Here is a 13,816-nt window from a genome sequence, read left to right as displayed (position 1 = left end):
ATAATCCCAGCTAAAAAGACTAAACCGAACCAGCAAAATAAAGGTCAGGCCACAAAACCTCCAGGCCAGACTCATAAATTATAATAAAGACTAATCAGTAAAACTCCAGACAGAAACATCTATTGTTGAGGATTGGTTATAATTTATGAGTTTGAACTGGAGGATTTGTGTTGCCTGACAGTGTTGCAAGTGATATGATCTAACATTTACTGAGCATAATTCAAATTCTGGTGTGTGGTGCGGGGGGGGGGGGGGGGGGGGCGGATGGGGGGCTTGTTGGACAATTTATATGCATTATTCCTCTCTCTTTTTTTCTCTCTCATCTTCCATTCCTTTCTAACATCCTTTTGCTGAACACATGGGAAAGAAGTATAAGCACTGGAAAAGGTATTTTTTTTCTATATGTGGTTTCTGTAGTTTTGTGCTGTACAGTGCTACTCCTGATAGGATTAAAACACATTAGTGTGAGTGACCTTTACTTTGGTAGCACTGTTTGGCTGTGTTTAAAGTTTGACTGCAGTCAGGGGAAAAGCAATTTCTGCTCCTTCTCAGAGTGCTTTACAGAGTGGATTGGTTTAAATCAGCTATTTAAATCACTGTTTTTAATCCTGGTTTAAATCAGTAAGCAGGAAACCTTGATTCAAATTGTCAGTTTTGATAATGTTTTGTATTTGTACTTTTTAGTTACTTTCCTAAAGAAAAATTGATTTTCATTCATGAGTAACCAATAAAACATGTTAGTAACTAAATACAGCCTTTACATTATGTTTGCTTCTTTTAGCTAATATGGGATGGAGGATACAATACATTTATACACATAGATTTAAGCAGTTCTGTAGCTTTGCTTACATTTATTCAGATTCTTAATTTTTACTTATGTTAGCAAATGGTGAATGATGTGTAACCCTTCGGCCAGATGGAGCCGACAGCAACCAGGGCCAGGTTCAATATCTAGGGGTTCCTTTTCAAAAATACAACACAGAACCAGCTCAAGCCCTCACCCAGTGACCTTGGAAAATTATACACCATCCCTGGGTGCCTATGAGAGGCAATACTTCTCCACTCACAAATACATAATCTGAGTGTAGAAAAGAAACTTTTAAGGAAAGGAGGGAAGTCACCCAACATTAATTAGAGAAAATGCCACAAGCAGGATTCATAATCATAAAACTGTGAGCAGGACACCCACCCCAAAGTGTGAGGCAGTGCCTTCTGTCTCATGTTCTTGAATTCTACAACCAACAGTTCCTTTTCTGTGCCCCTCTCTGCTCCCTCACCATACCCCACTCAGAGTGGTTGTCCTTGGTCTGTGAGGAGCTGGGATTCAGAGGTGCATCTGTGTGAGTTTTCCTCCCACCCGGAGAAGAAGGCACCTTGCTTGAGCACTTTTTCTGTCTGTCTATCCCACCAGCCATGGTTCCTCTCCACTGACCCCCCCGCTAGCCGCAGTTCCTCTCTGCTGGCTGCCTTGCCAGCTGCTCATTTTGCTCACCACCTCGCTGGTCACTCGTTCGCCAGCCGACTGTCAGTCACTTTCTTCTGCCACCTGCCTCTCTGCTGTGACCTCTGCACATCAATCTCTTAGTGATTTTCAGCTCTTTGTAGACTGGACAGAAACACTGCCCTACCACAAGTAATTTCAGCTCTCATTTGAACACTTTAACATAACAAAAGGCTCCTAATGAAGCCTATTTATCTGTCTTTGAACAGTGGGGAGGAACAGGTTAAACCAGACTGGAGACCCTTGGGGAGAGTCCATACCTCCTGGGGCACCTGCCCTGCTCTGCCCCACACTTTCACAGGGATCTGGCATTCGAGCCCCTGGCTTAGCAAGTTCCTTTCAGCTGTGGGTGACCCCCCATTGGGACAAGGTCAGCACAGTTCTGCTTCTCTTTAGTCATACAATGAAGATAACAACATTTCATTCCCCCTGCATTCAATAATAATATGATTTGTAACCCAACACCAGCCAAAGTTGATCACTTGAAGCTACGTAATTCCTGTCTGCTAGATACCTATGAAGAGTAGGTGTGTTCATGTAAATACAGTTTGCTCCTGAAGTCTCTCCCCTCCCGAACTAGCTGTCGGGGATAGTTCATTCAGACACTGCTTACAGATGCATTTCTTACTAAATGATGTTTATGTCAAGTGCTGTTTGGATTAAAAGTCAATTAAATAAACAAAACCAGCATTTTAATTTTATTAATAAACTGGCCCTAAAAGTGCTAGATACTTAATAAAAAGTTTATCAAAACATATTACATTTAAAACTAACCCATTTATTAAACAAATGAAGCATTTTCTTTGGTTAATGAATTGAACTTATTATTTCTGGTCACCATGTCCATCAAAACTGTAGAATTAGTAGATCTGATCCTCACACTTAATTTTTGTTCACAGGTTAGAAGTAGGAAACAAACTTTCCTGCTTTTTCAACTACCGGTTGGTTTCTTAACTATGAATGTACCAGTTATTATATTGAACTATGGTAGAACCTCCGAGTTACAAACACCTTGGGAATGGAGGTTGTTTGTAACTTTGAAATGTTCGTAACTCTGAACAAAATTGTATAGTTCCGTCAAAAGTTTACAACTGAACATTGACTTAGTACAACTTTGAAACTTAACTAAGAAAAATGCTGCTTTCCCTTTATTTGTTTAGTAGTTTACATATAGCACAGTACTATTCTGTATTTGCGTTTTTTCCCTCCTCTGTTGCTTCTGCCTGATTGTGTACTTCCGGTTTCGGTTCCAAATGATGTGTGTGGTTGACTGGTCAGTTCGTAACTCTGGTGTTCATAACTCTGAGGTTCTACTGTAGCTGAATAAACTGAAATGAAGAAAATAGTCTTTCTGTACCTTCAGAAGAGGCTATTGCTGTCAAAAGCTGGTTAAGCACTTCAAACTCTGGTTGCAGGTGCTTAGCCAGTGACTTCCAGCAGTTCAGTTGTTTGACTTTCTTTAAAACTTACAAAAATATATTAATCAGTATATGATTGCTGCATTTAAATGACTTTAATAGATTATAATACATTTCGGTCATACTATAGGTTGTCACTTTCAAACTGAATTTTAAATGGATTTAGTTTGAAAAAGTGAACCTATATTAAATTAAAACAAATTTTATTTTAAACAAAAATAACCAAACACATTTTTTAAAAAATCATTGATTTTTATCCCACCCCGGTGCTTTAACATTATCAGGAGTGATAATGAAACAGTGAGGTGAAAGCACATCCAGAGAGCACTTGATCTACTAGTCAGAGAACCAGGGAGGTAGATAAGCTAGGCCACAAGCCAAGCTGACATGCTGCAAGCATTAGGCTTCAGATACTGATGGGGGGAGGAGGGGATGATTGGCACAGTTGTGGCTTTCAGTTGCTGGGATCAGGTTGGTTGATAGGGTTGAAACTTGGAGATGGACAAATCATCAGAAAAAATATATTTCTAAGACCAGTGCTTGGTTTCAGGACCAGTAAACTTCTCGATTTGTACAGGTTGGCCAAATTATTTGTTTGCTATTAAGTTTAATTAAACTGGAGCTTCAGTGTATGAGTGTCACCTAATTTACTGCAATATTTTTGTATTGAATGTTAATGATGTCAGTTTTCAGTAGTTTTACAACACTTAATCTTTGTCCCTTGGCAATGGTTCCAACTCACAGCAAAATGAGATATTGTTGAATCCACGCAGCTCATCTTACCAGTATTTTTTTTTCATATCCAAGTAAAACTATAGCACTCCAATACAGTCAACTTATTTCTGTAATTTTTCTAAGTCTTTTTGATTTTAAAATTTCTGACGACTCTAGCTGCTGGCTCACTGTAGACCTCACTGCAGTGAGCAAACAATTGTGGATAAAAAGGGAATACTCTTAAATTTATTATATCTAGTGATTCTATGTGGGCACAACAAACCCAAACAAACAGCTTAAATGATCTCAACCTAATAAATGGCCTCAGAATCAGCAGTGTTCAACTTTAGAAGACCTCTGGGGAGCTCACTACAAAAAGAGCAACCATCCAGTTTGTATGTAGCATCTTCCACAGCCTCACAGATGCACAGTGGACTGTCCTGGATGCCCCAGGCATTGCTGGCCTTGGTACAGCCCACCACACCACACCTGAATCTGTTAAACTGGATTCAGAGGTGGCATGGGATCCCAAAGCCAGGGAGCTGTTCATCCAACCTGATGATGATGCAGGAGTTCCTGGTAGTGGCAGAGGCTCTTCCCATTCTCTCTGCCATAGTGGTCTGATAGTATCAGCTGGATGCACACTGTCCAGTTAAGATTTCTGCTGCACAGTCACTGGTGGAATGCATTCTGTGTATTTCTGAGCAGAGGCAATTGTTGTACCTTAAAGATTTGTTTGTTGGCCGCATTCTGATTCTGGATGTTAGGTGGAGTAATATTGGCTAGGACTGGTAACTACAAGTTCTGATGGCTTCAATGTACCTGTGATTCTCATGGTATGATTAAGCTGTGTCTACTAGTCCAATGTGGGCAGAGTTTAACCTAACTGGGGCACTGTATTTGCCACTGAGTATCAGAAAGAGTCCTAAACTACTCAGTGTTGGCTCACTGGCTCCCCAGGAGGATTCGAACAGTTTGTTCAGGAGACAGTTTCAGTTCTTGATCTCTTGGGATACTTTAACGAGATAGTATTTGTATGTGAGGATGCAATCTAGATATACTGGCTTTGAATCATGTGCTAGCCCACTGACCATTCAAAAAGACATTATTCTCAAGTTGGCTCTGAGCATGATGTAAGTGTAAGCATGTTGATATGATCTTTGATGCACTTGGTTTCAGTCTGTCTTTTTTGAAATAGTCACATAAGGCATTGGTATCATTATTCTGGTTCTCTTCAGCCTTTTGAAAGTCAGTCCATTGAGGTCAAGCAGCTATCACATGAACCACTTGTGGATGGTGTTCATTAAGTCATTGATGAATATATGAAATAAAATTGGTGCCAGAACCGAGTCTTGTGGGAGTCTGTTTTTCTGGAATCTCTAGGTGCTGGTTTTTTGCCACTTGAAAATGTATACCTCAGAGCAGCAGTTCAGTTGCCACGACAACCCATTTAAGAAAAACTCTTGACATCTTATACAGCGTGCCAATATTCCAGATGTTGTCAGAGGCTGCTGAAGAGTCAAAAATGACAGCTCCAATTTTCTTCTTTTGAAATCCATTCTCAGTGTATGTAGTGTTAACATTTGATCACAGATGCTTCAGTTTGGTTGGAAACCTGCCTGCATATCACTCAAAAGTTGTTCTGTCATGGGTGTAGATCTTTGTAGGATCATCTGCTCCCGGAGTTTGTAGCTATAACTCAGGAGTGATATTCAGTGATAGCTGGCTGCTAAAGAGTGGTCTTTACCTTACAAAACTATTAAATGATATTGAAAGCAAAAAAGAAAGATTAAATAGACCAGGATGGATTTGATTTAAATTAAATTGATTTAAATCATGATTTAAATCACTAGCCAGGAAGACTCGATTTAATCATAGATTTCTACATAAAAGTGCATTCTTTTTGGTTGTTATAACCTTAATACATATTCTTCACAACTCAGAGATAGATGTAGGTTTTATGTTTAGAAGGTACACACTAGACATTTTTAAAGTGATTTATTTTGAAAATGTTTCAGATTAGTTTAACAAGTATATCAGAAAATGAATGATTGTTTGGTTATTTCTTTCACCAAAGGTAATTGAAGCAGATATTTATGAAGTCATTGGGAGATGAACTATCTCCAATTCAACAGGTTAATCATTAATATTTGGAGGATTTTCTTGCCATGCTGTATTAGGAGGAGAACATCACCAGATACACATTTAAATTGTTTTATTTAACTAAAACAACAATGTTTTTTTCATCAACAGCGAACATATAATATTTTAACAATATGAATTTTTGAATTTAGTTAAATATTCAAGTTTTTTTAAAAAACAGATTTGTTTTTGTTAAAATTGTTTTTAACTAAAATAGTTAAATGAAATATTAAAAGAAATTAAATCGACTATGTCAGCCAGGTCAATATGTGAAACTTAAAATATTGGCTTCTGCAGCTAACTCAGTGGTCTTCACCTTCATTTTTCTGTTTATTCATAATTTGGAAAAGAAAAACAAGCTTTCCTGCTTTTTCAGGTCCCAAACAATTTCTCAATTTTGAATGAATTGGTCCAAAGGAAGAAAATATTCTTTCTACACTGGCAGAAGAAGCTACTGCTGTTAAAAGTGAGATTATCACTTCAACAGTCTCTGAATCCAAGTGCTTAAGTGACTTCCACCACTTTCTTTAAAACATCATCAACAAACATATATTTCTTGAATGGTTCACCCTTAGCTCTGAAAGAAAAGGAGTACTTGTGGCACCTTAGAGACTAACAAATTTATTAGAGCATAAGCTTTCGTGATCTACAGCTCACTTCATCGGATGCATTAGCTCTGAAGTTTATTATAGTTGGCATTATGGAGGGCTGATTGCTGGATGTCCATTTCATAGCCAACTCCTCGTCTTCAGCAGTTAAGGTTTGATCCTGGTACCAGGTATTGAGAATATTTGCAAGAAATGAGCTGGAGATAGTGCTTGTCCCATTTGTTTTTTTTTAATGCTTGTAATTTAACTCTGTCATTGCATAGTTCTCTCTTTAAGATCTCACCCAGTTCCTTCCAAATTTCAACAGTGTCAGCAATAAAACAGCTATTTAGAATCATAGAATCATAGGATATCAGGGTTGGAAAGGACCTCAGCAGGTCATCTAGTCCAACCTCCTGCTCCCCGCATTTTGTTCAAGACTACAGAAATAGGCTTCAGGGTACTCAGCATGTGTTCAACATTTCTCTTAAGCCCAATGTTGAGAACTTTGGCTGTGACAGTGTCATGTATTTTTTCACAATTTTGTTCACAAACTGTCATTAGATTAGGCCAGTTCCTGATACAGTGCTCAAACAGTTAACTACTGAGTTCCATCGCACCTTTTGTGGGAGGGTTAGCTTGGTTCCTCCCACTTTTGTCAGAACAGCTGCTGTAAAGTGGTTGTTACAGAAGTATTTTGCAATTTCAACATTAGCCTTTATTTCTGGAACACTAAAGTCTTTTGCTAGGAGATGCATCAAATGAGCACCGCAGCTGTACGTTATTAGCTTGGGACTCTCTTCTAAATAATTCTCATTTTGGATACATTTGCATCATTGCCTGTGACCAAGCTGTGTACTAGACATTTGAATTTTTTTTCACAGTTTGTTATAGCTTTTACTGCTACTTCTTGTAAATATTCTGCTGTGTGTGCATTTTCTGATGTATCAATTGTTTCTGTAAGGAAGACATTCCCTCCTTCTTTTGTCACACAAGGACATACAACAGGATCATTGTGGACATTGCTCCACCTATCAAGACTCAGATTAACAATTTTACCCTCTAGATCTTTTGCACACTGCTCAATTTCTCTTTCATACACTTTATCCAGCAATTTGCCTGCGACATCTGCTCTGTTGGGTAGACTGTATCCTGGTCTTAATGACTGAACCATGTTAATGAAGTGTGGGTTCTCAATCATATGGAAAGGAGAGTTTGTTGCTTAAACAAACTGGGCAATTTTTTCATCAGGTACCTTTTTTTGTTATCTGCTGGTTCTTATCACAAACTTAACTATGGTTGTTTTTGGATGATGGAGATTTTTTTTTCTTTTTGCTACAGGTGATCTACTGTGGCTATGTGACATACATGATTTGACAGAAACACTATCATTGGCAGATAACTCTGAAACTATACAAAATGACGGTGATCTTGAAGGTGGATAGTCTTCAGAATCCTGTATGTTGAGGATGGATTCTCCTAAACTGTTGCGAATTATACCTGATCGGTCACGCATGGTTCAAGTTTTTAGGCTGAGACACCAAAAACCAGGTCCAGATCTGCAGAGTTTCCAGTCTGTGTTTAATGTATTACGCTCGAGCGTGGTGCCCCCCCGCTAGTCAGGAGGGGACCCCGTATACAGTTTATGCAAAGCTTATATAATATCTGACATCGCATGCTGCCCTCGTGCATTGGCACCCTTAACCAATGAATTCCATCCTCACCCCATCCTCAGCCACTCTCTGGTGAGTGCTTTCTTGTGTTCTGAGAATGTCAACAACTTTATCATTAAAACGGAACATGCAGTTACACAACGTGCCTCGCATACCACAAAGACAGGAAGGACAACAGTTTCAAGGCCCGAAACGATTCCCCAAATCTGCTGCGGTCTGTGCTGAACAGTTTCAAGGCCCGAAACGATTCCCCAAATGTGCTGCGGTCTGTGCTGCACAGACAGTGGCTGGCGCCAAAAGGTGCCAGCTCTGCACATATTAGCTTTTCCCTCAACAGTCCTCCCTTTTTTTTTTGTACGTCAGTTAACACTATATAGGAGCTGAGTAACCACGATGAAGGACTAATAACTGCGAATAACACATTTTACAACATTGAAGGCATACAAATAACACGGCAAAGAAAACAGCAATCAATATGAACATGTACAGAGCACGTCTTCCCCAGACCCCGAGATCCGGCATCCATGATGTGAGCCAATTCCATACTTCCTGCAATTCAGTACAGGTATTATCAAGACTGATATGATGAAATAAAGTCGCCTGTTGCTTGAGGATATGGATATCGGTCTCTACCCTATGGTGTTGATTTATAAAAACACAACAGCTGGAGTTAACTAAAGCGCATACCCCACTCTGATTAGCGAGGAGGTAATCTAATGCTAAGCGATTTTGCAGGGTTGTTTGAGATAATTGTGTGACTTCAGTTTGGAGGGCAGATAAAGCATCTGCAGTGGCATTGGCCATCATCTGCTCTAAGGCAGCAGAAATATTAACTATAGCTTTTTCTAGCTCACTTACTCCTAACCATGGCAGAAACCAGCGCGCAAAGGAATGAAAACCCGTGGGCCGCTCGATAAGGGAATTAAAAGGGATACTTCGCCGATCCCTCCATACTATATTGCGAATTTCTTTTCATGTTAGACTCTGATAAACTGTTACAGCAGGGATTATTGCTCCTAGGGTGCAGGTACCATACCATCCTACTGGAAGAACTTTATAGGCTGTGTGGTTACACAACCAATACCACCCTGATCCTTCAGGGATGGGCCAAGGGGCCCTTGAATAATTTGAAACGGTTGCCATCCCCGAACTAATTTTGATAGTACGATTGCACCCCATAAAAGTTCCTACAAAATTCCCATTTTCAGGATTCCAATTTCTTCTAACACAGATTGCATAATTGCCCTGGGCCACCATGTCAATAGACCATGTTTGAATAGTGATATTCCAATGAAAGGTAGTATTAGCCCATAATGTAGACAACCGCGTTTCATTAGTAGGGATAGGGACCCCCACCAATGGAATTCCCTGACTAATGTATATGGGGGTATGGATACATATCCAACTTGTGTTTGATTTATATTCTGCGTAATAGCCCGAGTCAAATTCAAAAAACTATTACCTGCCCACCCTTGTACTGGACTTGGGAGTAGGGGGAAAAGCCCCCGGGCCAACCATACCAATAATAACATCCGCCCCGGTACCATACAAAAACCCCTATTCCCTATATACAAGTCCAAAAGAGAAATACAAGAAGTCCTGGTGGGCTGTGAAGATTCCAGTAATTGGAGGGTTCGGTCCACGGGTTGGTTGTAATATTCATCCGTGGAATGGCTCGTACGCTGGATCACTCGGGTCCTGGGGAGGCGCTGTCGCTGCTTTAACATAGTTGTGGTGGATCCACGAGCTCTTTCCTGCAACCTTGAAAGCAGAATAAGTACATAACAGAACTTGATACGGCCCCTCCCACCTAGGTTCCAAGGGGTCTGTGCGGGGAATCCTTTTTACCATAACCCAATCCCCTGGCTTAAATGAGTGAATTTGCAATCCCAACGGTGCAGTTTGACACAATTGAGCTTTAAATTGATTATCAATCAGCTCCTTTTGTAACCTAGCAACATATTTGGCCAGAGTTTCGTCACCATCCAAGAGACTAGCATGTGCTGGAACGTAGGTTCCTGGAATTAAAGCGGGTCTACCAAATAACACCTCAAATGGGGACAGGCCCAGGGGCATGCGCGGTGTCCGCCTTATATGCCATAAGACGATTGGCAGGATTTCCGGCCATTTAAGTTCAGTTTCCTTACAGAACTTTGCTATCATTGTCTTTACTGTTCGGTTCATGCGTTCCACCTGACCAGCAGACTGAGGGTGATACGGAGTATGTAATTGTCGAGTGATTCCCAAACATTTATACAGTTCCTCCAAAATTTTCGCAGTAAAGTGCGAGCCTCGATCTGTATCTATAACTTCAGGAACACCAAACCTAGGTACAATATCCTTCATTAGAAACTTAACTACAGACCTCGCATCTGCTTTCCTCGTCGGTACCGCTTCAGGCCACCCAGATAGCTGGTCCACTATAATGAGAAGGTGATGGAATCCTGAACACTTGGGCATGTCTGCATAATCCATTTGCAGACGCTGAAACGGAAAATTCGCCCAAGGTCTCCCCCCCCCGCGAACTGGCATCAGACCGAGTCATAGCAGAGAATGCCAAACAAGTTGAACAGGATCCAAGAATACGCTTCACCGCAGGATAAATGTGTGGTGCCGCCCAGGATTGGAGTATGGCAGCCACTGTGCCTTGAATACCAGCATGGCCCAGGGAATGAAAATAATGAGCAGCTGCCAGTAAATAACGACGGGGAAGAATAGGTTTGCCCCCGATTCGCCAAATTTTGTCCGCGCCCTCCACACCCTCCCAACGTTTCCACTCGCCCAATTCTTCCAAGGATACATCAGTGTACATTAATGTCCAATCCGCAGGTGGGAAAGACCCATCCAAGGGGAGGGTAACCGACACAGAAAGAGGTTGTAGAGCTGCCACTTTTGCGGCTGAATCAGCTAACGCGTTACCTTGAGAAACAGCACTATCGGAGTGCTTGTGTGCATAGCAATGTACCACTGCCACCTGGCGTGGAACTAAAATAGCTTCTAGCAACGCGGCAATCAAGGGGCCATTAGCTATTTTTGCACCTGATGAAGTTAGAAATCCACGCTGTTTCCAAAGCTGGCCTGTAGCATGACAAACTCCGAAAGCATATCTCGAGTCTGTGTAAATGGTAGCAGTTTTTCCCGCGGACAATAAGCAAACTCTCATGAGCGCGTACAACTCTGCACCCTGGGCACTAAATGATGGTGGAGCGGCTTCTATAACATCGCACAAAAGGAGCGGCTTCTATAACATCGGTCTGGGAAGTCACTGAATACCCCGAAACCCGATAGCCATCTAAATAATATGAGGACCCATCTGTGAAGAGAAGCAGATCGGACTCCATTAAAGGAGAATCTGTTAGATCCGGGCGGGGCTTACCATTCTGGGTGACGACGTCCATACACACATGATGAGGGGTGCCATCCTCTGGGAGGGGTAACAAAGTCGCTGGATTAAGAGTGTTGCAGCGGCGTAGAGTGATGTTATCAGCGGCCAACAAAATTAGTTCATATTTATGAGCTCGTTGTGGAGACAACGCCTGGGTAGAATGCTGTTTTAAAAGAATTTCAACCTCGTGGGGGACCCAAACAGTCAGGGGATGTCCCAGAACTATGGGTCGCGAACGCTCAACCATGATTGCCGCTGCGGCAATCGACCGCACACAGGAAACAGAGCCCCGGACAACAGGATCCAGCTGTACTGAATAATAAGCTATGGGGCGTGGGCGGTCTCCAAGATATTGTAGGAGGACTCCACTAGCCACCCCCTGTTGTTCATGACTAAAAAGAAAAAATGGTTTACCGTAGTCCGGGAATCCCAAGGCGGGTGCCGTAACCAAAGCCTTTTTAACCGCAGTAAAGGCAGTCTCCCTCTCCATAGTCCAGGAAATCGGGTCGAGGGTTGATGACGTGGTAGCTTGGACCAGGGGTTTTACCAGTTCTCCAAACCCCACGATCCAAGGTCGACAAAAGCCGGCAGCCCCTAAGAAAGCCCGTAACTGTCTTTTTGTTGTCGGGCGCGGGTAATCCTGGATTGCCCGCACTCTATCGGGAGATAATAAACGCTCCCCAGGCCGAATTACAAAACCCAGATAAATTACCTGATTTAGGCACAGCTGTAACTTGGATGGGGATGCACGATGACCTTTATTCGCTAATGCAGTAAGTAAAACGACAGAATCAGTTAAACATGTGCTATAGTCCAAAGAGGCAATCAACAAATCATCTACATACTGAACCAAAACCGAAGAACCGGGCAAAACAATGTCCTTCAAATCTGCTGTGAGAATGCGAGAAAAGATAGTAGGGGATCCAGAGAATCCCTGGGGGAGCCGCGTCCATGTTAATTGCTGACCTTTCCAAGTAAAGGCAAATAGATATTGGGAATCCGGGTGCAAAGGGATACTAAAAAACGCGGCACACAAATCGACTACAGTAAAACAAGTGGCCAAGTGAGGAATTAATGTCAAAATAGAACTCGGGTCAGGAACAACTGGATGCGGGGCTATAACGTAGTCATTAATAGCGCGTAAATCCTGAACAAACCGATAAACCGGGTGCCCGTCAGTTCCTGGTTTAGGTTTTCTTACCGGAAGGACGGGCGTATTACAAGGTGAACTACAAGTAACCAGAATTCCTTGTGCCAAGTAGCTGTCAATAACACGTGAGATACTCTCCTCCGCTTCCCTTGGCAAGGGATACTGCTTCACGGAAGGGGGCGGCCCATCTTTAGTTGTTAGACTCACCGGAACCGCAGATTTAAGGAGACCCACATCAGTGGAATTTGTACTCCATAAAAAATGGGGAACACTAGACAATTCAAAGGATACACTGGGAACAGACGTAGTCAATGTCATAAGAGAGGCAACTGTCGAATCTGGAACAATCAGACGAAGCCCCTCAGGGACACAATATATATGTGCTCCTAATTTGCCCAGCACATCTCGTCCCAGAAGGTTTGCTGGGCCCTCCGGCATTATAACAAACCTATGGGATAGCTTTAGAGAACCAAGCTTAATGGGGATAGGGTAAGATAACCGAGCCGGGCAGGGGTTTCCTTCTATACCTTGCACCCACACCTTAGTATTAGACACGGGCCCTGGCACAAACGTTATAGTGGAAAGGGTGGCTCCTGTATCTACCAAGAAAGGCACTAAACGTTCCCCAATTTGCAGGTAAATTTGTGACTGCATTCCCAGGTCCCACTCCAACTCTCCCAAAGTTCCCAAAATCTCTGCCTCCAGTCACTGGGGGTCAATTTGATTCAAAGGGTTGGTGGGAGGATACCCTTGAGAAGTCTGGGAAAAACCGGACAGGCCATTGTGCACTGGCTCCTGCCAAGGGGCCCCCTTTGGGCGGAGGGGACATTCCCTTTTCCAGTGTCCTGGGTGTTTGCAGTAGTTACAAGTGCCAAATTTCGTATTTACCCAATTTCCTCTTGGCTCTGTTCGTCCCCGCCCCCTGCCTCTCGCCCCGCCATGCTCCCGCCAATTCTGACTCCCAACTGGGACCTGCAACGCGGCTGCCAACATACTTGCTTCTTCCTTCTTTTGTTTACGCTTTTCCTTAGCTTTCTCCTCGTCCCTACCATTAAACATGAAAGTGGCCAAGCGGACTACTTCCTGGAGAGGTTTCCCTGGCCAATCAGGCACATGTTTAGAGAAATATTTTCTAATGTCTGGGGCTGCTTGATCGACATAAAAGGAAACCATCATTGGACGGTTTGTCTCTGCTTCTGGGTCGACGCCGCCGCCGTATATGCGGACTCGTATCGACAAGCAGGCT

The 13,816-nt window shown here is 42.4% G+C and overlaps 1 protein-coding gene across 1 annotated transcript; it reads right to left on the bottom strand.

The window, feature by feature from the left end:
• Positions 1 to 3,043: 3,043 nt before the first annotated feature.
• Positions 3,044 to 12,183, bottom strand: LOC122458598 (uncharacterized mitochondrial protein AtMg00860-like; the record flags this gene model as incomplete). Its single annotated transcript, XM_043507375.1, has 2 exons — positions 3,044 to 3,100; positions 11,665 to 12,183. Coding segments are annotated over 2 exons (576 nt in total), but the record flags the coding sequence as incomplete, so codon positions are not given.
• Positions 12,184 to 13,816: the final 1,633 nt, after the last annotated feature.

Source organism: Dermochelys coriacea, chromosome 1 (genome assembly GCF_009764565.3).
Source record: "Dermochelys coriacea isolate rDerCor1 chromosome 1, rDerCor1.pri.v4, whole genome shotgun sequence".
Taxonomy (NCBI): domain Eukaryota; kingdom Metazoa; phylum Chordata; order Testudines; family Dermochelyidae; genus Dermochelys; species Dermochelys coriacea.
The sequence above is the reverse complement of the archived record's forward strand: the minus strand, read 5'-3'. Positions and strand labels throughout refer to the sequence as shown.